This window comes from Lontra canadensis, unplaced genomic scaffold, assembly GCF_010015895.1.
Source record: "Lontra canadensis isolate GAN:19392208 unplaced genomic scaffold, GSC_riverotter_1.0 scaffold94, whole genome shotgun sequence".
Classification (NCBI taxonomy): Eukaryota; Metazoa; Chordata; class Mammalia; order Carnivora; family Mustelidae; genus Lontra; species Lontra canadensis.
In genome coordinates this window covers 2,300,368-2,327,000 of record NW_022631088.1, presented here as the reverse complement: position 1 = coordinate 2,327,000, position 26,633 = coordinate 2,300,368, and the positions used below count along the sequence as shown (strand labels likewise).

At 50.9% G+C, this 26,633-nt stretch overlaps 2 protein-coding genes across 7 annotated transcripts; both read left to right on the top strand.

Annotated features, from left to right (window-relative positions):
• Position 1: 1 nt before the first annotated feature.
• On the top strand, positions 2-9,797 carry PEX11A (peroxisomal biogenesis factor 11 alpha). 2 transcript variants are annotated; one of them, XM_032836792.1, is made up of 3 exons: positions 2-158; positions 5,978-6,093; positions 7,753-9,797. In XM_032836792.1, exons 1-3 carry the CDS (start codon positions 103-105, stop codon positions 8,322-8,324), a joined length of 744 nt encoding a protein of 247 aa, XP_032692683.1. In that variant the 5' UTR covers positions 2-102; the 3' UTR covers positions 8,325-9,797. The 2 variants fall into 2 exon arrangements, with proteins under 2 accessions (XP_032692683.1, XP_032692684.1); XM_032836793.1 differs by lacking the exon at positions 5,978-6,093 and having other exon boundaries at positions 47-158.
• PLIN1 (perilipin 1) lies at positions 80-24,673 on the top strand. 5 transcript variants are annotated; one of them, XM_032836788.1, is made up of 10 exons: positions 10,040-10,076; positions 11,332-11,429; positions 13,390-13,448; positions 16,191-16,395; positions 17,994-18,076; positions 19,406-19,670; positions 19,981-20,153; positions 21,896-22,090; positions 22,516-22,761; positions 23,700-24,673. In XM_032836788.1, exons 3-10 carry the CDS (start codon positions 13,401-13,403, stop codon positions 24,045-24,047), a joined length of 1,563 nt encoding a protein of 520 aa, XP_032692679.1. In that variant the 5' UTR covers positions 10,040-10,076; positions 11,332-11,429; positions 13,390-13,400; the 3' UTR covers positions 24,048-24,673. The 5 variants fall into 5 exon arrangements, with proteins under 5 accessions (XP_032692680.1, XP_032692679.1, XP_032692678.1 ...); XM_032836789.1 differs by lacking the exons at positions 10,040-10,076; positions 11,332-11,429 and adding an exon at positions 80-158; XM_032836787.1 differs by lacking the exon at positions 10,040-10,076 and having other exon boundaries at positions 11,211-11,429.
• The last annotated feature ends 1,960 nt before the right edge of the window (positions 24,674-26,633 follow it).

Sequence of the window (26,633 nt, the reverse complement as noted above, 5' to 3'; positions counted from 1 at the left end):
CCACGGGGGCGGGGAGACTGAGCTAATCCCGAGGGGACCCGGTGAAGCCCTTGAGGACTCGCGACTGAACTCGGGGTGACACGTGGCCTCGGGCCGGAAGCCATGGACACCTTCATCCGCTTCACCAACCAGACCCAGGGCCGGGACCGACTCTTCAGGTGAGTCGGGTGCCCGCGGCCTCCACCCCTTCCCGGTGCTGCCACTTGAGCCAGGTCTCGGGTCCCCCGGCTTCCGGAGGAGGGGCTCGCCCAGTGGGCGGCGGCAGGACGGAGTTCGGTTCCGGAGCCCTTCTCGCAGGCAGTCTGGCGGACCGGACCCCGCTGTCCGCCCGAGCCTCCGCGGGACAGCCGGGTGTGTGGCCGCGCAGCCGCCCGGGCCCTGACCGCCGTGGACCAGTCCACCAGCGTTCCTCTAACCTGGGGAAGACCGAGTCCTCTCCACTCAGCCTTCCTCCCGGCATTTTTAATTTTTTTTTTTAAAGATTTTATTTTTTTAAGTAATCTCTGTACCCAGGGTGGGGCTCGAATTGGCAACCCCGAGGTGAAGAGTCCGCGGCTCCACAGCCTGAGCCAGCCAGGCGTCCCCCGGGATTTGTTTTTTTCTTAAGATGAACTTTGGGCTGGCATTTGTGACCCGGGAAGCCAGCCATTTGGTTGTGAAATGAAATGCTTACGGAGAGACAGAATGTGTATTTATCTACTATTATTGCCCTGTCTCATTGAGATTGTAGGGCAGGAAAAATTCTCCCCCTACCCTCAACGTCTTTCAACTAGACTAAGAATTACATTTACACGGAACAGCTTCACAGGAGGGGGAGAAAAGAAAAAGAAGGTGTGTGCACAGAGGCCCATACGTGAAATTCAGACCTAGAGAAATGACCCAGGCAGGCACTTTTTATACATTTTAGACAAACAGACAATAACATTTGTGAGGAATTGACAGGATAAAGAAAACAGGTGTTTGAGAGCTTCCTTTGGGAGGGAATCCTGAACAGGATTTAGGCTGATGTAGCAGGAATCCGGAAAAAAACTAACGAGGTTGTTTCTACAACTTTCTCCGTTTTAAAGCCCCTGTCTCTGGTGATAAGGATGTCTTTTGACTTCTGTAGTACAGGGAGGGTATCTTTCACATGGGAGATGTGTTTTTCCTGCTTTCTGGGGGACAGAGGAGGGTCTGAGTGTCCTTGCACCAGCTGTTTCTTAAGTAACTTTCTTAGAATAATCAGTGTGCCCGAGTGATACACTTTGGGGTGGCTTACCCTTGGCTGCTACACTTCCCTTTTCTGAAACTTTCCTGGACGTTTCCTACATTAAAAGTTGAGCTGACAGATGGTCCTGTCTCCTTGAACCAGCGTCTCAGTTCTGACAATAGGTCATTTTAGTTAAACTCATTTCAGGAGGTGGCGATGCAAGTGTGTTCTCAGAGTTAGGCCTGTGGTTCAGATAATCAGGTAATAAGGCATTTCGATGAAAACAAAAGAAAAACAATGATTCATGATCGGATCAAATTACAAACCAGTTTCTGAGTTCTGAGTGTAGCCAGTCAAGGATTTCTAGTTGTCAGGTTTAAAGGATCTTTATAGCAAGTGAGGGCAGGCAGTGGCAATCCGTCAGAATTGCTTGGTTTGTAGTTTGAGTGTCTCTGGTGATCATTTTGAGTGGCTCACAGAGCACCAGGCATGAAAATTGCTCATGTGTGAGCTGTTGTGGTTTTTTGGAAGTTCACATCAACTTGTTCATGCTCCGTGTCCAGGGTTTTAGGAAAAAGGGAAGTTTTAGTTATCAAGTGATTTTCAATCAAGAATATAAAAAATACTAGTTTGGAGAATTTTAACCAAGCATTGGAAGAAACTTAGAAGAAACCAGGATCTAGTCCAGTTCATAATAAATTGTTAATTGAATCTAATATCCACAAAGTTGTGTTATTGCAACATATGTTTGTTTTTTTATAATCAGTTTCATTTTACCAAAGATAGCCAAATTAAGACTAATTTATTTGCAAAAATATATCTAGTTTGGAGAAACTTGGCCTGGTTATTTACATAAGTGTAGCAAAAATACTGCTTAATCATATAGGCCTTTTAAGATCTGCTTTGCTGGAACTTTTTGTAAGGAATCTCCATATTGAACTTTAAACTGCCGGTTGAGGCCAGAAGTCAGGCCAAAGACTTGCCATCAGCTGTCACCTGTAATACCTAGAGATTAAGGCTAATTCCTCTCTTCTCGAGGTTCCCAAAATATCCTGAGGTTTTTGCACCTGTCAGGAGGTGACTTACTCACCTGGTAAGGCTCCTGGGAACCCGGTAAGCAAGCTGTCAGGCTCTTTTTCCAAAGGGCTTTACTGGCTCCATTGATCACCCTTAGTGCCTTCGAACTGCCTAGTCATATCTGAGTTAATGCCTGTCTCCCAAATGTGACATTCCAGTCACAGCCTTTGAACATAACCCATGCTTCCAATTGTGTCCTGTCACAAGAAGAGCAAACTCTGGGACGCCTGGGTGGCTCAGTTAGTTAAGCCACTGCCTTCGGCTCAGGTCTTGATCCCAGGGTCCTGGGATCGAGTCCCACGTCGGGCTCCTTGCTCAGTGGGGAGCCTGCTTCTCTCTCTGCCTCTGCCTGCCGCTCTGCTTGCTTGTACTCTCTCTCTCTCTCTGACAAATAAATAAATAAAATCTTAAAAAAAAAAAAAAAAAGAAGAGCAAACTCTTACTGAACTTGCCCAAATAAATATGTTGTCAAAAATATATAAGAATTCAATGGGTGTTTTTGAATTCTGCAGGGATCAGATAGGGAGAAAAAAGAAATTGTTGTAAATCATAGCTTAAGAGAAGAAATTTTCTTAAATCTGGAGAACGAAACATTAAAAATTTATCAATATTTCAAGCAAAAATGTCACAATTATAATTACCCTTCTCAGTTCATTTAATCCCATGTTATTTATTCTTGATCTGCTTAAATTCGGTTCTCCTGTTAGTTCCAGAAATTCTTTCCGAGTTCACTTTTATGATCTTAAGGTTATTGGAAACCTGTATTTGTCAAAGTTCCTTTTTATGAATTTCTCAAGATGAAACACATTTGCAGGAAGCTTTTGTAAAAGGATCTGAGTAAAAATGTAAGAATGACAAAAAAGTTTAAAATGGCCATGGTTAAAGATCTGATTAAAGTTTGTCAGGGAGAAAGAATTCCTGTTCCCTGAAAGATCCTTCTAGCTAGACTAAGAATCAAGTTGACCTGAGACAGATTAAAAAGAGAAAATCAAATTTAACAGGTGTACACAGGGTATCTCCATAGACATGAAAATTCCAAAGAGAGGAAAACGAGGGGTGTTTTGTGTGTGTGTGTGTGTGTCTGTCTCATGCTGAGCTAAGGAGAAGGGAGTAGAGGTCTGGGATTTCAGAGGAAAGGAATGCATTTTACAGTCATAAGGGGAGCAGATATTTGGTAATTAAATGTTTGCCCGACCATACAGATGGGTCATTCAGATAAAATTTATCTCTGCTAATAACGCTTATGCTAGGAAAGACCCTCAATTTAGAGTCTATGTAGTTAAGGGAGGGGCAGAAATTTCTCTTGAGCTGGCGGGATCTGGGAGTAGTAGGATCAGGAAAAAAGTAACGAGGTTTGCTTCTACAACTTTCTCAGTTTTAAAGCCCCTATCTCTGGTGATAAGGATGTCTTTTGACTTCCTCAGTATAGGGAAGGTATTTTTCACATGGGAGATGTGTTTCCTGCTTTCTGGGGGACAGAGGAGGGTCTTGAGTGTCCCTGCACTGGCTGTTTCTTAAGTAACTTTTATTTAAAATAATCAATGGGGACATTTGAGGGCAGCCTGCTCTTGGCCGCTGCAAGATTCTGCGTGTGAGATAGTTCTGTGAACTGTCTAACCGGGTACTATGTGGAGAGCGCCAGACAGGGCTGACTGCACCGCTGCGGTACCCGCTATGCTACTGAAAATACTGAACAGAGGTTGTGCTTTCATACTAATTAGTTCATGATGTTTCTTTTAGAAATTTGGTTGATTCTTGCTCAGTAATAAAGAAGGAATAATTAGGGTTGTGGTTTCATTTAACAGCTTTCCCTTCTCTTCTGAGTGTGCCAGGGCTGACACAAACAGGCCAGTGTGCAGAGCCCCGGTCACGAGACTTTCCGAAACCGACTTGATGCCAGATTTTGTTCTCAACATGTTACCGCTGTTAATCCATTTAACCCTCATCACAACCCTGAGAGGTAGATAGATATTCTAAATGAGTCCCGTTTCACAGATAGGGACACTGAAGCGGGAGGTTAATAGGAACACAGTGGCAGAGCTGAGATTTAAATCCACACAGGTAACTCTCATGCCCACCACCATGGTAGTGACCAGCCCATACCACTGTAGTAATTTATTTGATAGGTTTTTTTAAATGGTCGCACTGTGTACAAGCTTCATTAAAAAGAAGGCTTCAAATGCAGTGCACTTGGAATGTACCCTGCAAGGTTTATTAGGGAGGTTGGTTAGTAAAATAATTGTTTTAGATATACTTTTCACCAAGATCTGAGATCTCTAGGATTCATTTCCCAAGCCCCGTGGTGATCGATAGCTCCTGTGAACTAACTGGATTCGTAAAATAATACCTGGGTTTTGGACACATGGCTGTTATTAGCCCAAATCTGAGAAGGGGACTTACTGGCATGACCGACTTGAGCCCTATAGCCAGGAAACTGCTTTAAAAATTCTTTTTACTTCATCTGCAGTAACAGGTTCTCCATTTCGGAAAATGTGCCCCATTTTTATTGAGAATCATATCTATAGCCTGAAGGGATTCTAGTGCAGTTAGAGGCTTGTGGGAAACAGGCACCCACTTCGTTAAATAGATTCTAGTGCGTTTAGATGTTCGAGCATGTGACACAGGATTTCTCATGGGTTCCATTGCTGTTAATGAGGCAGTGTTACTTGTAGTCATAACAATGATCGCTTTACTGACTACTATTAAGCAGGAGTCTGTATTCATATAAAATCCTAACTAGTTTTGTTTTTTTTTATTTTTTAATTTTTTATTTATTTATTTTTTAATTTATTTGACAGACAGAGAACACAAGTAGACAGAGAGGCAGGCAGAGAGAGGAAGGAAAGCAGGCTCCCTGCTGAGCAGAGAGCCTGATGCGGAGTTCGATCCCAGGACCCTGGGATCATGATCTGAGCTGAAAGCAGAGGCTTTAACCCACAGAGCCACCCAGGCTCCCCCTAGTTTTGTTTTTTTAAAAAGATTTTATTTATTTATTTGACAGAGATCACAAGTAGGCAGAGAGGCAGGCAGGGAGAGAGAGGGAAGCAGGCTCCCCGCCGAGCAGAGAGCCCACCATGGAGCTCAATCCCAGGACCCTGAGATCATGACCCGAGCTGAAGGTAGAGGCTTTAACCCGCTGAGCCACCCAGGCGCCCCCAAATCCTAACTAGTTTTGAAAGACAAATGTAAAAACATATCTCTACATATTCACGCATTGGTGTGTGTTTGATCCTTTTACAAAAAATTCACAACCGAACTTTCCGTTCGGTTCTGGTTGGAGTGTATGTCTGATTACGTAAGTAGTTGGCGATAGGTAAAAGGTTCATTTTAGAAATTGGAAAAATTGTTCTACACAGGAGAAAAGAAAGAATAGGGATTGCTGCAGACTTAGTACGAGGGAGATTTTTGTGCCATTTCCACTTTGACTCTACCCATTTCTCTGTGCCAGCAAGAGGCCATTTGAAGGGCTGTTCACCGTTACCTCACCATTCTGTTTCATTACCTTTGTGTCACATTTCCGTCCCATGTTCTGCCCTTTAGCCCCGTGGAGTGACTGTTGCAGAATTATGCTCTTGTAAGAGCCACTTATGTGAGAACTTGTCTTGGAAACTTCGCTTTTAGCAACACGTGTTCCTCCTTTCCTTACTTCATGAATCAAATTTCATTTGGCTTGTAAATCATTCTCCTCATTTTTTTTTTTTTCCGTTCCAGAGCCACTCAATACACATGCATGTTGCTTAGATACTTGTTAGAGCCTAAAGCTGGCAAAGAGAAGGTGGTAATGAAGCTCAAGAAACTGGAGACCAGTGTGAGCACTGGCCGCAAATGTAAGTACCCTGCCTCATGAGGCACAGTGGCTCCGGTTTCAGATCGTCAGACCCTGCAGTTCACAAAATACTCTCTAGATCGTTAATTTTTTTTTTAAGATCGTATTTATTTATTTATTTATTTATTTGACAGAGATCACAAGTAGGCAGATAGGCAGAGAGGGGGAAGCAGGCTCCCCACTGAGCAGGGAGCCCAATGTGGGGCTCGATCCCAGGACCCTGAGATCGTGACCCGAGCCAAAGGCTGAGGCTTAACCCACTGAGCCACCCAGGTGCCCCTAAACAATCATTTTTGAGCACCTACTTTAGGTATAGCTGAGCTTTATGAGAGAAATAAGATTGCATTGTATAAATAATGATATAAGATTTAGTGCCAGATATATTAGCTAGGATAGAGCGGGGGGAAAAGGTTTGGGAGGCAGTGGAACTTGAGGCATAGCTAAGAGAGAAAGGGAAGGAAAGCCTTGAAGGGTGGTTTCCCCTGCGAAGGCTCAGAATTGTTATGAGCAAACCATTGTATTAAAGGTCATGAGGAAAGTAGCTTGACAGAGCAGTTAAGTTGTCAAGTGGAGGGATGTTGGAGGATAGGACGAGCTTTTTTGGATGGCTTTGAAGGATAGGATTAGAAGTTTTCAGATTTTTTAGTATGTTAGAGCTTACAGGTCCTTCAGAGGTAAGGTTCTGAAGTCTGGAAAGGACTTACCCAGGGTCATTCAGCCAGTTGATGCCAGAGCCAGAACTGGAACCCAGGATAGTTCATTACACAGTCTGGTTTGTGTATTTTTGATAAAATCATACCAGACATTCTCATGAGATTATAAGTCTCTTGAGGGTAGCTACTTTTGAGCATTTGCTGAGTATAGGATATAGTCCTTTAAGGAAAGTACTTTTTTTGTATTCTCCATAATGCGTAGGACTATAACTCCTTCTGTGTAGGTGCTCAAGACATATCTGTTGATTGCTACATCCCTGATGAACTGAATTACATGTTCAGAGGAGGATACGCCTTGCAGTGGTGGATTTAATTCAACTAGGAGTCACCAACGACAATATTAATGGTTTCCTAGCCACTAACTCCTACCGTCTCTACTTTGTCTTCCTGAGTAGGGAGCCAGAGGGGGTTTGGACCACACAGATGGCAAAATGATAATGATGTTTTATAAGAAAAGCCATCTTTTGTCTGGAAAGTAAATAAAATCTAAGGCATTAGACTCGCCAAAAGATTGTTGGTATCTGGGCCAGAGAAATGGCCACAGGGAATCGAAGCTTCCTATGTGCAGAAATAAATAAGTAAGTAAATAAAGTTGCATCTAAACTTCATGTTATAGAACTTTTCTTCTAAAGATGTATAGCTAGTCATATTCGGATGTCACAGTCCACACTCATGACTGACCTTGCCTGAAGGGTGTTGTAAGCCAGTGTTAAGCTGTTCGCTGGAATGAAGGTGGTAACTTCAAAGAGTCACTGTCTTTTGTGCCTGCCAGGATCATTTTCGGTGTCCTTAATATACTGTAAAGTCCTTCCTGATTCCCGAGCGAAGACTGAGCCTCACATAGTAGTCAACACACCAGTGCTGGCCTCTCACCCCAATACAGGGCTTCTGCCTTCATATGACATAGTAATTCGACATCCGTTTACCATTGTGGGTTCTTCTCGCAGGGTTCAGATTAGGCAACGTGGTACATGCCGTGCAGGCGACCCAGCAGAGCGTTCACGCCACTGACCTGGTGCCCCGCGTATGCCTGACGTTAGCCAATGTGAACCGTGTGATTTATTCCATCTGTGATACCGTCCTCTGGGTGAGGAGCGTAGGCCTTGCCTCCGGCATTAACAAAGAGAAATGGCGAATGTGGGCTGCCCGCCACTACTACTATTGTCTGCTGCTGAGCCTGGCCAGGGACGTGTACGAGCTCTCCCTGCAGATGGAGCAGGCTGCACGCGACAGGGCGAGGACGGAGCAGTCACTGTCTCAGGAGCCTCTTGGGTACAGCGTGGCCGATGAGGAAACAGAATGGCTCCAGTCCTTCCTCCTCCTCTTGTTCCGATCTCTGAAGAAGCACCCGCCCTTGCTCCTGGACACAGTGAAGAACTTCTGCGATCTCTTGAACCCCTTGGACCAGCTGGGGATCTATAAGTCCAATCCTGGCATCATTGGACTTGGAGGTCTTGTGTCCTCCATAGCGGGCATCGTTGTCGTGGCGTATCCGCAGATGAAGCTGAGGGTGCGCTGAAGCGGTTTCGGACGGAGACCGGCGCCTGCTTGAAAGACAGCGTCTAGGGTGCGTCTGCGTGAGGCACAGACCACGTCAAGCGGCGCTTAAAGACTTGTTCGTGGGAGCATTTAGCGACTAGTGGTGTGAGCAGAGGGGGCGCCAAGAATGGAGAATGGGGCGCATGAAAATTTATAGGTGTTTTTTAGAGGGCTGGAGTGACTTCTGAATTTCTGAGTATTTTCCTTTCGTCTAACATTTATTGAGCATCTTACGCTCATAGTGGGAGCTCACTGTTTGCTAAATGTCTAACAATTGAAAAAGGCCCAAACAGTTGAACATTAATATACAGCAACCTTTGGGGTGTGCGCCTCACTGCTTTTGCACAATACCATAGGTCTGACACCAGCCCTCTCTCAGACCTAGTAAAGACCTCTTCCTCCTCTGACCAGATACCAACCCCCCACCCCCCACACGGCTTCTCCCTAGAGGCCCATGCCCCCCCTTACAGCCTTTCATCATGGCAGTCCTGCCCTTCCTCTGTCCAGAAGTACAATCAGAAACGCATCAGGCACCTTCATGGTAGAAATGGTGACTTTAGGTAGTACAGCGAGAAAACAAAGATCAGAAGCACGTAGAAAGGACTGGGGGCCCCATAATATGGGAGGTCATGACAGGTGCCTGTGGGTAGCCTGTGACAGATGAGGAAGCCGGTTTAAAAAAACACACCAGCACCTCATTCCTCAGACTCCAAATTCAGTGTTTTTCGAGGATAGTTCATTGCCTTCCTGACTGAGTGGAGGTGTGAGACTCCAGAATCCTGTGTGAAAAGCCTTTTTTAGAACTTTGTTAGTGGTTTATAGAAAAATTAAAGCTCTATCTAGATTCACCAGCCAGATTTTTTAATTTAAAGTCATATAACAGTTCGGGCACGGCTACGTTAATTTTCAACAACAGTTACGCAGTTAAGAAATTTCATGAGTACTCTGAACGGAGGAGCATCACCATTTTCTATGAGAAATCAGACTTCATATGTGTGGGACGGTTGGGGGAGTGGAAAAGAGCAATGAGGAAAAGGCCATTTATTCATGGTCCCACTTCCCATCTTGGCTGTTGAGTTCTTTGTTGGTTGCAGATCCCCTGATTTGGGGGAAGTGAAGCAGAAAAATAGGTTGTGGCCAGGTGGGAGGTCAATGTCAGTCCTATCAGTGAAGCCATTTCACTTACCTGAATGGAAATGAGAAAAGAAATGCGCGCTAAATGTTTCCCATAAATGTGAATGAGATTCTTAAAAAGCAGACTCAGGTCCTTGGCGCTCTTATTTTTAAAGTGTTTAATCAAGGTAACGGGATTTGAGAAAATACTTCGGGAATTTTAAGTGAATCGAAAGCTGCTAGGTCAGGGCAAGTAAAAAGTTTGAGCAACTAATTTTACTTTGTCCAGATCCTCTACAGTCATAGATTAATTATGTCTAATAAATTTCTAGACAAAAGAGACTCCAGTATCTGTGAGTGTGTCCTGGGAATGAGGAAGAGCTGAAAGGAGGGCGAGTCAGAGGTGATCTGGTAAAATGAGCTCTTGCCTGGAAGATCCACGCTGAGGAGGAGGATGAAGAAAGATTTAGACTGGAACATCGGGGTGTAAAGAGACCTCTGAGGGGATCTCATCCAGGGCGGCGTCCCCTGTCTCAGCTCTGTCAGGTGGCACTCTGGCTTCTGCCTAGAGAAGTTGGCTTCAAATCTGTGGTGGCCGGTTATGGCAGCATCCGTCTCGGTACTTTTGTCCTCTGCAATTTCGGGGGGGTGATGGGGAGCTTAAGGAATACCGCCTGTTCTGGAATTTGTGAAAACCTCAACAGTACCCTCGTACCTTCCTCCCTGTGCATCTTTCCCATTTCTAACGAACCCTCCTACCTCCAAGCCTCCACATTCGTGAGGGATTTTAAAAACCGAAGGTGTGGGGTGCCTGGGTGGCTCAGTGGTTAAAGCCTCTGCCTTCGGCTCAGGTCATGGTCTCAGGGTTCTGGGATCGAGTCCCGCATCAGACTCTGCTCCGCGGGGAGCCTATATCCCCCTCACTCTCTGCCTGCCTCTCTGCCTGCTTGTGATCTCTCTCTCTCTCTGTCAAATAAATAAATAAATAATCTTAAAAAAAAAACACACACAAAAAACCAAAGGCGTTCCTAACAGATGGACAGGCCAGCACATTCACAGCTGAACGCTGTTCCCTGAGAGTTGACTGAGCAATGAAGCTTTGAATGCTGAGCTTAGCGGTGGGGTCCACTTGTGCACGGGAGGACCAAGGTCCCTATGCTCCTGTGGGAAGGTGGAGGGTGAGGGGAGGAGAGATGGTAACCCTGTGTCGTTCAAGCTGGGGCTGGAAGACAGACTGCTCCCAGGGGACTGCCCTGTGCCCTTTCACCGCTTCTCACCTCTCACCCACATTCTGGACTCCCAGCCAAAGCTGCCAGAGGACTGGCTTTGTCAGCAGAACTTTCCGGCACGGAGCCCTATATACACTGTCTGGCCCAGAGCCATGACTCCAAAGGCTTGGAACCGCCCTTTGGCCTAGTTTGCAATCCAGACAGAACCTCCTGGATAATTCGTCCTGAACCTTGAAGTGAGGGTAGTAGAGGCTCCTTTTTTATTTTATTTTATTTTATTTTATTTTATTTTTTTAAAGATTTTATTTATTTATTTGAGAGAGAGACAGTGAGAGAGGGCATGAGCGAGGAGAAGGTCAGAGGGAGAAGCAGACTCCCCATGGAGCTGGGAGCCCGATGTGGGACTCGATCCCGGGACCCCAGGATCATGACCTGAGCCGAAGGCAGTCGTCCAACCAACTGAGCCACCCAGGCGTCCCAAGAGGCTCCTTTTTTAGATGCTTCCTTTCCTCTCCATTACTGTCTTGTATTTTAAAAGTCTAAGTTGGATCAATAAGTATTAAACGTATCATGTACTTATAACTCCTTTTGGAGGCTCCCTGTTTGACTCTCTGTTTCTGACCTCTTCCCTGCCTTATATCACAGGTACAGGATTACCAAGGATCCATCAGAAATCTCCCCATCTCCTTGCCACTTTCTCCTGTTGCCCACAGCAACAACTTAGTGGAGAGTCAACAATAGAGGTAATAATACCAACAACAAGGAAAATCAGCTTTGTCCCTTCATTATCCATTTTATTATTAATAAAGCCCCAACATGGGGCTCGAACTCCTGACCCTGAGATCAGGAGTTGCATGCTCTGTCGACTGAGCCAGCCTGATGCCCCCCACCCCAACCCGTTACCCATTTTAAAAGGCCCTTCTTAGATAATCTGAAAACTATAGCTTACACCACAGTCCTCTATCATCTTTGAAGCCAGGAACTAGAACTTGGGCTCCTGCCTGATTTGTTGCTGAGGAAGGGATGAGAGGTGATAGTTCTTGGTTATCTGGTTGCTGTTGATCAGGAAGAGGATCCCGGTCAGCACACTTCTCCAGACTCAGCAAAGTCCAGTTGACTCTCCCGAGGCATTTTCTGGTGGCACCGTAGACCAGTAGAGTTCAATAAGCTTCCTTGAAATCTAGCAATTTTCAGAGGTTGAAATGGGTCTCTCAAAGTTTAGAGTCAACCCCTAGTTCTGGTCCTTTTCTTCATGGGGAACAATCTTTTTTTTTTTTTTTTTTTTTAATATTTATTTATTTGAGAGAGGGAGAGTGTACTCACAAGTAGGGGTGGGGTGGGGGGCAAGGGAGAGGGAGAAGCAGGCTCCCCACTGAGCAGGGAGCCCAATGCAGAGCTCAATCCCAGAACCCTGAGATCATGATCTGAGCTGAAGGCAGATGCTTAACCGAGTGAGCCACCCAGGCGCCCCAAGAGCAATTTATCGTAATAATCAAAGAGTGGCACATTCAGGTGAACTCTGTTCCTGTGTGGGTTTCAATCTTACTGTTCAAAATACACTCTTAATAGTAAATAATACTGGATGAAGGAAATGGGTTAAAAATGGTCCACAGGACACTGTGAAAAAGGAGCCAAAGATTATAGAACTTGACAATTTATGAGTTATATGACCTATATTCCGACACCTTCCCTCTGGAAGACAGTTTTTTGAGAACTGGGAGCCAGAAACATGTTACCGAGCTGATATTTCATGGCTCTGGAACAATCCCTCCCCTGGGGCCGGATCGCTGTCAGCTCTGCGGTCCTCCTCCTAGTTGCTCAAATCTTACAGAAGTTTGGACTTGCCCAGGGGACCCTGGCTCAAATAACCATGACAACCGCCTGACCCAGCGCTCTCTTCCACTCCGCCCTCCTCCGACGGGGACGCTTTGGCAGTGTTGCCCAAGGCGTCCCTGGAGCCGCTGGCGTTGCTTCTGCTGGGGGGAGCCACTCGCAGCCTGGCTGTGTGGGACTGAGGCAGCGTCCGTTCGCGTGAGTGTGGGGCCCTGCGAGCATCCGCCATACCTGGTTGGTTTTCGAGAGTTAAAGGAACGAAGCTGAAGGTAGGGGGTCCCCTGAGAGTTGCCCTGAAGATGAAGAGGCCTGAAGGGAAACCACTGAGGGAGAGATGATTCAAGGCGAATGACCAGGGGTGGAGGGTAGATATTCTGGGGTGCCAGCTTTCCCAGAACACAGCCGGAATGGCTGGTTTTAAGTGACGAGTTGCTTCCTCGTTGAGCGTTCTGGGAAGTACTGGCAGGTACGCTCACTTAAAAGGAGAGAAATTGATGTAGAACTTTTTCATCAAAAAAAGACTAACCCTGAAATTTATTCTTTTAGTCTCTTTTGGATTCTCATGTGCGGACCCCTTACCATCATCTAAAACCCCTCATTTCTTAAAGCTACCCTTATTTGTCATTTCTTACCCTGAACCCTTATAAGAAACTTCAGTTAACAAGTAGGCTGTGGGGCAGCTCCCCACAGTGGGGTCTACGTTGTGGCTGCTTGTCTGTGACATTCGTGCTCTGCGACCTAATGTCTTCTGGTGAGAGAGCTGGAGCTCCCCAGCAGCCTGGGCCTCGCCAGAACCATGAGAGGTAGGGGACTGACCCTGCAGATCTCAAGCTCAGGGCTTTCTAATGGACCTGGGCCTCTGCTTTGCAGCTTGAAGAGCTATGACGGCCGTCAACAAGGGCCCAGCCTTGCTGGATGGAGACCTCCCCGTAAGTAACTTGGGCCTATATGGGAAGTGGAGGAACCACTGTGTGGGGGAGGAAGGAGCAGGGAGGAGAGATTCAGGGGACTCAGAACAAGTTATGTCTCCATTATATCCCCTCTCACTGGCCATTATGTCTTCATTATTCTCGCTCTCAGTACCTTTTGCAGGGGGCTCTTAGAGGATGGGGGGAGTGCCTACCAAAAACTGAGCACCTCGGAGGAAAAGAACAGAAATACTGGCTGAGTGGGTAAGGAGAGGAAGGGAACTACTGTGTTCTAAACCCTGGTGCAGAAGCCGTCACCTTGTCCCCCCAGGCAGGATGTAGATTCAAATGCCAGGCCTCTGCATTCTGTCACTGTGGGGCGTTGAGCGTGTTCTAGAATATGTCAACGGCCCCTCTCGGAGTTACACAACGCACAGCCTGTGCTGCATATGGGAAAGGGTTAGAGGAACATTGTTCCCAGGGTTTTGTGTCTAGCCTGGTTTTCGCTGTGACTTGGGGCTGTGTGACACGTTTAGGGGTACCCGACCCCTCCAGGCAGGGCCTCTCTCATTTAGGCACAGTTCAGATCATCGGTGAAACTTAAAAACTGTGAGCTCATATAATGCCCATCTTGTTCCAACTTAGGTTTTAGCTAACTTTTACACTCAGAATCACCACCAAGTTTTATATTAAATCATAGAACACAGAGGTGTAAAATGAATCCGTGCGTAGTTAACCCAGCCTAATGGTTGGTGGTCATTCTCTTCCACCCTGCCAGGACCTCTCTATCCCTCTGTGGCTTTGCCTACAACAACCCCCAAAGGCTCTGTCCAAATGTTAAAGAAAATATTCCCTTGTTTACAGTCGGAATCTTTTTCTAGTTCAAACTTCAAAGTTGTCTGCAAAATGAAAGCTAAAACATGGGAGCCTGCTGTTACGAGTTTTCTTGATGGGTCTCCTAACGCAGCCTACAAAGAGAAGAGGCCAGGTCCTTGCCTCCAGAGCAGAACCGTGGAACTGCAGAGACCGCTCCAGTGTCCGAGTCAGGACCTCGGGAGCTTTCTGTCTTTACTTTTCACGAGAATTCTTGGCAGTCCTAAGAGCGGACAGAATAGTAATGTTCTGCCCTAACTGCAACAGCCATTATCAATCCCGTCCTGCCTCGTCGGCACTCTCATTTACTCCCCCACTGGGCGATATTTCAAAGTGAATCTTGCAGATATGCCATTTCAGGCCGGAGTTGGAATCCTGACTCTTGCTGTGTGATCTTGGATAAGTCACTTCACATCTCTGGGTCTTTGTGTCCTCACCGGCAAAGTGTTAGCACTGACTTCAGAGGTCACTGTTAGAATTCAGGTCTTGTCCCCCAAGCACCCCGATCAGTGCCTGGACCATAATGGCCCCAAGTAAATATTTCCCTGTGCAGAACTAGAACCCACATTCTTTCCTCAAAGACCAGTGCTTGTTCGCTGAGGTTCCAGGGTGACATTTTCATTTTATGACTGCATTAATAAGAGCACAGCACCCCAGTAATGAGAAGCGGCAGGTTCACGATACCCCACGTGCTCAGACCACCCTTGGAATGGTGTCTTCAATTTGGAGTGCCATATGCTTAAGAAAGACCACACTAAACTGTGGCATATCTGGAGGGGACCACCAGACCAGGCCAGTAAGCTAAGTTAGGATCTAGGGCTGTTTGGCACGGAGGAAGGAGCACTAAAGGCAGACACTGCCTTCAGATATGTGAAGGGCCAGCCCATGCATGATGAAATAAGATTTGCTTGGTGTTGTTCCAGAGGTCAGGGGTAGAGCGGCGGGTGCAGGCACACCGCAGCTCAGCAGCGCTGTCCAACAAGGGCCACGGGCCACCCTATGAGGGGCAAGGTCCATCCCAGGAGGCATCTCAATCCGAGCCTGCGGTGGAGGGGAGGAACGTGGAGGGATGGGGTCACTGGGCGATGGACATTAAGGAGGGCACGTGATGTCATGAGCACCGGATATCACATAAGATTGATGAACCACTGACCTCTACTTCTGAAACTAATAACACATGATATGTTAATTAATTGAATTTAAAATTTTTTTAAAATGAAGAAATGGAAAAAATAAAAAATAAAAATACAAACCTGCCAGAAAGACTGTGGGAAGCCCTTTGGCTACAGAGGCTTCCGGAGGCCTAAACGTCTGTGATTCTGTGTAGTTGGGCAGATCCCAACTTACCCCTCCTAGGCGCAGCCCTGACCCTTCCATTTGTTCAGCTGGCCTCGCTGCACCAGCCCTCGGCTGGGCAATGGGGACACAGCGATGACAGTCGGCTGGGAGAGAGACGAGTACACACGATCCAGGGCCGTGCGAGGGCCTTGCGAGGGCCTGGGAGGGATGTGGACATGAGCCAGGGGAGGGCTGATGTGAGGGAGGAGAGTCCAGAAGCTTCCCAGAGACAGGGATGCTCAAGCCGTGTGGAGGGAGCGGGTATGACAGGGAAGGGGAGCGTGCCCGGCCTGGGACCAGCCCACACAGGGGCAGGGAGGCCGTGACCCTGTAGCTCTGCAGAGCCTGGATTGAACCAGGAGAGCACAGCAGTCTGGCTGTGGCTTTTCCTGTGGGCCATCCAGAGACCGCTGCGGCCTGGGCTCCTCCTAGGTCCCCGGGACCCAGGCTAGCCTCAGCAGCGGGCTCCATGACCCCGGCCGGGGCTGCCTTCGCGAGGTGGGAGCATGTGGGGAACCCCTTGATTGCCTGCCTGCCTTCCCTCCGAGCCAGGAGCAGGAGAGCGCGTTGCAGCGTGTCCTGCAGCTGCCGGTGGTGAGTGGCACCTGTGAGTGTTTCCAGAAGACCTACGCCAGCACCAAGGAAGCCCACCCGCTGGTGGCCTCTGTCTGCAATGCCTACGAGAAGGGCGTGCAGGGCGCCAGCAGCCTGGCGGCCTGGAGCATGGAGCCGGTGGTCCGCAGGCTGTCCACCCAGTGTGAGTCTTTGGGGCACCGGCAGGCCGCCACCTATCTGTCCGTCTTTCTGTCTGAGAGCTTGCTTGTCTGTCTGCTGACATGTCTGTGTGCCTTCTTGGCTGTCCGGTGGCGTTTCTAACCACCTACATCCCGTTCCATGATCTTCTCTACAGACAGAGATGCTGCAGTATAGACAGCTAGACGGCTGTAGAGACAGGTACAGATGTGGACCTACGTCTCTCCTCATCCAGGGATGTCCCATCTACAGCCCAGATGGCAATTTCCTGGGATGACAGTGATGGGCCAAAGCACGGGCAGGGGAAGGGATGGGCAGAGTTATGTGGGCTGTGGTGAGAGTGGGGCTCATGGTAGACCAGACGCCCACTTTGGCCCCAAATATGGCAGCAGCTGTGGAGCTGCCAGAGTCTGACACAGAAGCAGGGGCGGCAGACACTAGATCTGGCCCGGCAGAGTCTGGGGAGGGGCCAAGGGGGACAGGATGACCTCTGTAATTCCAGGATCGCTAACATACAGTGGCGTGTTCGTTTCAGGCATATAATATAGTGACTCAGCATTTCCGCACATCACCCGGGGCCCATCCCAAGTGCACCCAAGGCAAGGCTCTTGACAGGGCCGAGAGAATTTCCAGCAGCACCAAGGAGTCTAGGACCTTCCACCATCCTGATTAGAGAATTATGGGTGTCCGAGGATTCCGCCCTGGGCCAGCCTCCCTGCCCACAGACTCCTTCAGTAATTACCCTGGGTCTCACTTTGCCCAGTCAGAAGATGGCCCAAGTCACCTGGGCCCTCTGCTACTGGAGGATGTTGTGAGGAAATGTGAGCTATCTGGAGAGAGAGTGTATGAAATCACAGAGAACTGATCTCCGTGATCATGACTGCAGAGCTCTGTCCTCAGAAGCCTCTACCCCCTAAAAGCATCTGTGTCCCCTGGCACTTGCTCCCCTCCCTGGGGGCAACTCCTTTCTCTTCCCCTGCCACCCTCTTCCCACCACTGATCATCTCACTCCTAGAGGCTGGAAGGAAGGACATGGACAGTTCAGGGCTTGGGCTGGCTGCAGCTCGGACTTGGTCACCTCGAGGATGAAGCAGTGCCGGTCCCACCCCCACAAGGCCCATCCGAGGGCACCGCCGCTGCTCCTCTCACACCTCGTCCTTCCTGCCCGCCCAGACCTCACCCAGAGAAGAGGGAGGACAGGGAGGGGGAGCCCAATATTTGCTGGTGATTCACAGAATTCCTGCCACTTCCTCCTCACCACAACCCTGCAGGGTAGGCACCCTTAGTCCACATCCGACAGACGGGGAAGCTGAGGCTGAGGCACGCAGTGACTTACCCGAAGCCGCACTCTGCAGAGGGACGCACCAGGCTCTGAGCGCAGATCTGCCTGACTCCAGAGTTCCTACACAGAGCGAGGACACCAGCCTGGCTCAAGGAGTCACAGAGGACAGGGAGCTCAAGGGACTTGGCGGGGGGCTCGGGTTCCAAGGTGCTTTGGAGGCAGCAGACCTGGGGGCTCTCGAGGGCTCTAGGGCCCCTTCCTTGGCACAGAGGCCCCTGCTAGGTCCTTGTGGCTCACCGCACTGTGGTCTTTGCTTCTAGTCATAGCTGCCAATGAGCTGGCCTGCCGAGGCCTGGACCACCTGGAGGAGAAGATCCCAGCCCTCCAGTACCCTCCTGAAAAGGTGAGGCCCTTTTGTCTTCTCTAACGTGCCCCGTCCTCTGCTGTCCTGCCTCTCAGGAGGAGAGGGCACAGGCTGATGGTGCCATGAGTGTCAGCCTTTCATTTCTACGATGAGTGCCCTCCGGGCTTGGGGGTGGCTGCCTGCCCCTTAGGCCACACAGTGGGCTCATTCCTCTCCTCGTGGTGCCAAATGAAGGCAGGTTTTCTGGAAAGCAAGCACAGCCTAGGAGGTAAACTGAAACAGGGGCTTAGGGTGGGTCCCACTGCTTCTGGTCCCCGCATTCCGCCTTCCCTGCTCCAGGATACCCAGTGAGCCTGTACTGGGCCACGTGGTAAGTCTAGTCACCTAAGATCATGGGCCACACTCATCAGATCCCAAATTTGCAGTCCCAGGACCTCAAGATCCAGCCCTCTATGGACCATGGGACTGAAACAGTCACTTTACCTAGCTGCGTACGTACTGGGCATTTACTAGACAAGGGCCATGTCACGTGCTGTGGGGAAGGAGCTTCATCTTGCTGACCAACTGTCTACTCATCCCACAAACATTTACTGAGCCTGCCCTATGCCGGGGGCCACAGTACGATTTATGGAGGCCTCCCATTTAATCCTCTTGTCAGCCCTCTGGGACAGTGTGGGTATCCCCCTTTTACAGATGGGAAAACTAGTGACTTCTCCCTGGGCGCACAGCCTTCCATGGAGGCCACGTGAAAGCAGGCCTGTTGGGCTCTGAGGCCTGTGCTCTCCACATTTTTCCAGATGAGGAGCCTCTTTGTCGCCAAAGAGCTCCCAGACTAATAGGAAAGAAAGATAAATTATTTCAATAAGGAACTTGTAGGAAGATGACCCACAGGTCTGAATCAACCTAAATGCAGATGGGAATGGGAGCACGTTCTGAGGGAAGGACAGACAAGACATTCGAGGCATTTGGGAGTGGTGACGCCTTGTGTGCCTGCGAATATCAAGCCAGGTGTCATCGAGGAGGTGGCCTTTGGGGGGTAAGGTTGGTTAGGATGTTGCCAGGCAGAAGTGGGGTGCAAAGACGCCAAGAGATCATGCACAAGGAGGACCGGAGCCCTTTACCTTTAAAGCCCGGGTTAATTAAGGAGCCCAGATATTGGTGCCCCTCCCCTGGGCCTTTATTTTATCTTAAGTAAGCTCTATGCCCAGTGTAGGGCTGGAACTCATGACCCTGAGCTCCAGAGTCACACGCTCTACTAGCTGAGCCGGCCAGCTGCCTCTCCCCTGAGCCTTTAAATAAGGCCTTCCTGGAGGCCAGGCTCAGGCCTACCAGACCGACAGGCCTGACTCCCTGCCCCATCTCCCCCAGATTGCCTCTGAGCTGAAGGACACCATCTCTACCCGCCTTCGCAGTGCCAGGAACAGCATCAGCGTGCCTATCGCCAGCACTTCAGACAAGGTCCTGGGGGCCGCTCTGGCCAGCTGTGAGCTTGCCTGGGGGGTAGCCAAAGACACTGCCGAGTATGCCGCCAACACCCGAGCTGGCCGGCTGGCCTCTGGAGGGGCCGACTTAGCCCTGGGTGGTGTTGAGAAGATGGTAGAGTTTCTCCTCCCTTCAGCCAAGGAAGAGTCAGGTATCTACCACTAGGGGGGCTGGCAGACCCTCCCTGGGAAGTGGGTTGGGGACCCATGCTGCCTGGGAATCAGCAAGAGGCAGCCGGGGCTCAGCCAGCCACAGCTCCGGAGCAGGGAAGGCCCAACAAGATTTCCAGAGTGAACTATCCTAATTTAGCCTCCTCTCCCCATTTGTAAGTGGGGAAAGGGAGTGACCCGAGTCACCAGCAGACTTGTGGAGCTCCATAACCACTTTCCAACCCTAGACACAGCCCCAGCTTCTCTTGTCTCTGATTGGCTTTCCTCTCTTTCCCACCAAATCCCACCCAGAGCCTGCTCCAGGACACCAGCAGACCCAAAAGCCCCCCAAAGCCAAGCCAAGCCTCGTGCACAGGGTTGGGGCCCTGGCCAACACCCTCTCTCGGCACACCTTCCAGACCACAGCCCGGGTGCTGAAGCAGGGCCACTCCCTGGCCATGTGGATCCCAGGTGTGGCACCCCTGGTGAGTGTCTTCCCTGAGCTCTGGCTGACCCCCTGGGGGTCAGGGTCCCTTCATCTGGGTCTGGGTCCCTTTCGTCCCTACCCAACTCCACCTCTGGTCCTAGGAACATTCTCTCCTCTAACTTGGGCTGGGAATTTTGGTCTAAGGACAAGGGCTTAAGGGGGTGGAGAGCCAGTTGTTTGGGCTTCCAGGAGAGGGAAAGGATAGGATGTGAGCCAAGGACAAGCCTGCCTTGCTGGGGTGGTCCTCCCTGCTGTCCACTTCTGTCTCTCTCCCTCTCCCTCTGAGTCCCATCCTCAGCATTCATCCTCTCAAAGGGGTTTCTTTCTGTGCCCCCCCACCTATGGGGGAGCAGGGACCCTTAGCTGCTATCTAGGGACCATGGAGTGTCACCTGTAAGTAAGCAAGGCCCCAAACCCCTTCTGTTGGGGAGAGAACGCTGGCTGGGCTGCATCCCTGACCCTGCCTGCTCCCAGGTTTTCACATTTCCTTTCCGGAGGCTTCTAATTTGCATCCTACTTGCACCTAAGGTAAAGCTGCCTTTTCTAGGCCCAGGCAGGGGTAACTCCCCACCATACCCCAACCCCCCGCTATGTATTTTAGCAGATATAGAACAGATTTTCTCACAAGAACCTTTATAAGAAGCAAAGGTCAAATAAGGGAGTAAAGGAAATAAAAGTTAAGAATTAAAGCCTAAGGGTCAGCAAACAAAACAAAACCACTCTCAGCCATCATTTGGATAACACTTTTAAAAGCATCATCAGGCCTGACTCATTCATTCAAACAAATGTCAGCAGGTTCTGTGGCTCCAGTGGGGATATGAGAGTAGTGGTTCCCTTCTGTCCCCTGCCCTGGGGGATCATTCACCCGTGGGGGGCTGCAACCGACGCGTGTCCCAGCCTAGTACCATACAACCTCAGGCACCCTGTTCACACCATAGTGGTGTCTCCTGGAGCCATATGATGAGGAAGCCCTGTTGGGGGCGCTCCCTCTGGCTAGAAGTGAGCCAGGCTGTGCCTCCAGGGGGCGCTAGCCCACCTGCCTGGGTCTGTTTCTGCCCGTGGGACACTGTGGCCCTCTTGACATTTTCCATCTTCAGAGACCTCCAAGGAGTGCCTAAACACCCCTCCCGGCTAAGACCCAGCAGTTCAACCCAACAGAAGTGAGAGCTTACGTGTCCCCAGAGACACGTCCAAATGTTCCTATCGGGCTTTATCCTTAGCCCAGAACTGGAAGCAACACAGACGTCCGCCACCAGCAGACTGGGTGGGTTGTGGTAGAGCTGCATGGGATATGACACAGAGTGACAAGCAGGGAGCTCTCTTGACGTGCAATAGCACGGATGAGTCCGCAGCACGATGTGGAACAGAAGACACTATTCACGGAAGAAGCCACCTTGCCTGAGTCCATTTACATGAAGTTCAGCAATGGGCAGAACCTACCCTCTGTTGGCAGAGGTCCCCATGCGGTCCCCCGGAGGGAGTGTGTGTGGTGGGTAACAACAGGGTGTTGAAAATGGCCTCTCTCTTGATCCATGGTAGTTTGCACATGGGCGTTCTTAGGAAACCTCACAGAGCTGCACGTCCCCGACGTGCGTGCCCCAGGTGTGTCAGTGAGAACTCCGTGTCAAGTTTGGGGGACAGTGCGCTGGGGCCTGGCCCCGGTGGTAGAGGTGCGCCCCCCCCCCCCCGGGGGCTGCAGGTGTGCGGGGCCCGCAGCTCACGTCCCCGCCCATCCCGCAGAGCAGTCTGGCCCAGTGGGGCGCGTCGGCCGCCATGCAGGTGGTGTCACGGCGGCGGAGTGAGGTGCGCGTGCCCTGGCTGCACAGCCTCGCCGCCGCCGCCCAGGACGAGGACCACGACGATCGGACGGACACGGAGGGAGAGGAGACGGAGGAGGAGGAGGAATCAGACACGGAGGAGAACCAGCTCAACAAGGTAAGGGGGCGAGCGGAGGCTGAGTGGGGGCGCTGACACCGCAAGGTCCCGCAGCCCCCTCCAGGGGCGTGAAGCAGAGGCACGGGGTGAAACAGGGGTCTGCGCCCCCAGACCCAGAGACATAGCTCGCATGCACCGTTCATCGTACCCCCAGACAGCCAGCTAAGCACTTCCATGTCCTTCTCTCAGCTGACCCTCACCCCCAGAAAGCAGGCAGGGCGGAGACTATCCTCCCCATGGTGCCCAAGAAGAAGCAAGCCCAGAGAGGGCAAGTGACCTGCCTAAGACCACACAGCTGGGAAGAAACGGCAAACAGTTTCGCCCATTTGGTGTCCACGTTCTTTCCCTCCAGCTCTGGGGGCCGCGGGAGGAGACGGGCCCCGGGGACGCGCCGCAGCAGGTGCTGACCTAGCTCCGGCCCCCAGGTGGCAGCCCTGTCCAGCGCGCAAGGTCTCCTGGGCGGCGTGGCCCACACGCTGCAGAAGGCGGTCCAGAGCACCATCGCCGCCGTGACGTGGGCGCCTGCGGCGGTGCTGGGCTCAGCAGCGAGGATGCTGCGCTTCGCCCCGGCCAGCGCTGTCTCCTCCACCAAGGGGAGGGCCATGTCCCTGTCAGATGCCCTGAAGGGTGTCACTGACAACGTGGTCGACACGGTGGTCCACTACGTGCCGGTGAGTCCCACTACAGCAGCCTGGGAAGGTCGGGGAAAGCAGATTTGACCCAAGGGGCTGCAGTGGTCCTCCTTTCCCTAATCTTGGTGTGGTTCTCCTGGTCCTCAGCGCCCCAGAAACATTTTGACAAATTGTGGCCTTAGTAGGAGGCGCTTGCCAGCCCCAAGAGTACAGAGGCAGTGGCCCTAGCTTTAGACCATTCCCCACAACCCCTGCTTCTGACCATCGGTCTGAGGGTCCCCAGTTGGCCCAACCCTCACCTGGGGGGGCGGGGTTTGCATGCTGCTCCCTGGAAAGGGGCTAGAGGGAGGCTTCCAGGACACCCTGGGAGGCGGGCTCTATTCCAGGGCACAGCTGCTGCCCCATCCCAATCCTATCACCTATTAACGACAGGAAAAACCCAAGAGACACCAGTACTGCCTCTCTAGCAGTCCCTCGGCCTCTTCCCAGAGTGAATTACAGGTTGCGCAGGCTCCAGAAGGCCCACTCAGGACCCCACCCCTTGGGGTTGGGGGCTTACTCAGTTACTCATTTCCAAGAGGCTGGCGGGGGTCTTGGCTGCCAGCTTGTTCTCCTTGGGCTCCAGACAGGGCCAGGCCTGGGTCCCCTGACCGTGGCTGGAACAGTGTGTGGGCTGTGCTTAGCGCACAGCTCAGGCAGGAAATCCGCTGCTTTTCCATGGAGCGAGGCCTGAGGGCGACCCGAGGGGTCCAGGCACTTTGGGAGGGGGCTGTCTGCCTTGCCTTGGAGGTGTGGACCGAGGAGACCATTGGAGAGGGCAAGATGTCTCCCCTACTTCTTCGCCCCACACCCCAGGCTGCGTCTTCCCAAGGCCGCTCCTGGGAAGGGTGCATGCGAGGGGCCCGGAGGAGCGGTGGGTGGGAGAGGCAGGGAGGAGGGCCAGACCCGGGGCCCTAACGCGGCTGCTGGGCCCTCAGCTCCCCAGGCTGTCCCTGATGGAGCCCGAGAGCGAATTCCGGGACATCGAAGAGGTGGTGCGCCAAGAGGCGGAGCGCAGGGCGTCTGGGGTGCCGCCCGCGGGCCCGGATCCCGCGCGGCGTCCCTCGCAGCCCCGCGGCAGCCTGCGGCCCGCGCGCAGCCCCGGGGCGCCCCCAAGTCCGGCGCCGGAGGACAGGGTGGACGCGCCCCCTGCGCTGCGCCCGGCCTTCCCGGTGGTGGCCCGCGAGAAGCCGAGGCGCAGGGTCAGCGACAGCTTCTTCCGGCCCAGCGTCATGGAGCCCATCCTGGGCCGTGCGCAGTACAGCCAACTGCGCAAGAAGAGCTGAGCCCCGCGCTCTGCCCCGCCGCCCGCCCGCCGCCCCGAGGGCAAGGCCTGGACCCACTCTCCGCACAGAAACAGAGCCCGCCCCTCCGAGGGAGCGGTGACCTCTTCCAAGCTGTCCCCTGGGAACCCGAGCCGCGTTACCGCGGCACCCCCGAGGCACGCATTATCTTTTTAGCACCGTTTTCAGGCTTAGCGGTCAGAACCTCATTTTAAGAAGCGTCAGAGCAGCAGCTTGCTTTGAGTCTCTGCCTTGTTGTTTTGTTCTTTTAACCAAAGAATTAATTGCCTGACTTGATCTCTCACTTCTTTAACCAAACATGTGGCCAAATGACATCTGAATGTTTCCCAAAATTAGAGCCATCCTCTGCCTGCAGAGATTAAGCAGGAGTCTCTGACATATGTTTAGAGCCCGAGCTCAGCGATTCCTCTGAGTATCCAGGCTCAGCAGACTACTTTGAAGGGCGCGACAGTGAGGTGCAAAAGCTGTTTTATGTTTATATAAATATGAGCCCCCCTTTCCGAATACTGGGTACTTTTCTCTGGTTAAGTCCGGGCCTGGGCTCTGTAGCGCCACCTCCTGGCTCACATCCACACTGCCGTTTGCATCCTTCCTGCCTTCCCTCCGTACGTTCATTTCGAATGCTGGCGCCCCCAGTGTCGGGGGACGACGATGGTGGCCCTTCACCTTATAAAGTCACAGCTACATAGACACCTGTATGGACTCTGCAGTAGCCACACTTCATTCCAAGTCCTATTTCTGAAAATGTCAATATTTGGTAAATATAGAGAACGCATAAGTACAATTTAAAAATTCAAATACTGCAAAAGGATGTGTGTCTTCCTTACTGAGTTCCCCAGTTCCCCGTCACAAAAACCCCGGTGCTGTCAGTCTCTTGGACAGCCTTCCAGGTCCAGGCTGGGCATGGGCAAGCTCACCTGGTTCACACAGCTGTGCGATGTGATCCTGCTTTCCTCACTTAACAATACATTTTAGAGATCTTTGTGTATCCTCGCCGTAAGTCCTCCTTGCTCTTTTTTTTCCCCTCCTTGCTCTCTTTAATGGCCATGTAGTAAGTGCTCAAAATGTAGATATGCTATCTTTGATTTACCTGGTTCCCTAGTGGTGGACTTTAAGGTTGTTTCCTTTTATTTGGTCCGGCAAACAGTGCTACAATAAATGTCTGTATACAAAATGTTTTGCGCAGTTGTGTAGGTATATCTATAGGAGAAATTTGTAACATGGAACCATGGCATGCTGTGCATTTTAAATATTGTTAGAGGACACCAAGTAGCCTTCCAACCCAAACTCCGTTTTTCTTGTTATTGTCATTGGCAGCTGCGCAGATAATCGCTATAACTCCGTCAGTCCTTTTAAATGTCCACGTACACACCCCTCACTGGCTCCCCTCAGACCATGAGGACCCTCTCGGCCCTCACTGTGTTGCATAGCTGAAAGCCCAGCTTCCTGAAACTGACTCTGGTGTAATGAGTCCCTGTCCTTGATGCTTGGGTTTGGAATCTGAAGATGGACACGCATGGGTGGACATGGCCAGGACTCTGAGCTAGCCTTGGGCACGCCACCCCATCTCTACAATCCACGCCACCCCAGAAGTTTCCTACCCCACCTCTACAATCCACGCCACCCCCAGGAGTTTCCTGGGGGAGAGAGTGTGATCTGGCAAAAGAGGCCCTTCTAAGCTGATGTGACCAGGGCTACAAAGATAGAGTCCAGCCTCGCCCTGGCGGGGCTCCCGTGGCAGCTGCTGGTGCAGTGACGTCAGGCAGAGAGACAGCCAGCTGTCTGGACTCACCTGCCCATGCTGCTTTCTTCCTGGAGCTTCTAAAACCACACTCCTGACTGTCCAGTCCTCCAGAGTCCTGTGGCTCTTCCTTCTAGGCCATACCCCAGTTGGCCCAAAAACTGCCTTCTCAGAACCAAGAAGAGCTGGGGCCTTGACAGGGCTGTAGCAGTCAACACACCTGCTGACCAGGCCCTTACCCTTCACCCCTCAGTGTGTGGGGGCCAGCGTATGGACTAGTGCAGCCCAGGAAACAAACCCTTGAAGTTGTCAAAGATTCTTTCTATCATTAAAAACCTCTTAAGTAGGGGCGCCTGAGTGGCTCAGTGGGTTAAAGCCTCTGCCTTCAGCTCAGGTCATGATCCCAGGGTCCTGGGATCGAGGCTCCCATGCTCTCTGCTCAGTGGAGAGCCTGCTTCCTCCTCTCTCTCTGCTTGCCTCTCTGCCTACTTGTGATCTCTCTCTCTGTGTCAAATAAATAAATATAATCTTAAAAAAAAATAAAAACTAGGCTCTATGTCCAATGCGGGGCTTGAACTCATGACTGAGATCAAGAATCACGTCCTCTACCAACTGAGCCAGGAGGGCTCCCCTCCATATTTCTACTATTCTGTAATTTTGGCAATGAACATTCTTATGAGTTTCTTGGGGACTAGGACTGAGTGGGATTGCTAAGTCATAAAGTGTGTGTCTTGTTCACTGGATATTGCCAAATTATCCTCCAACGAGGTTGTTCTGTTTTGCTTTCTCTCCAGAAATGCAGTTGACTCTTGAACAACACAGGTTTG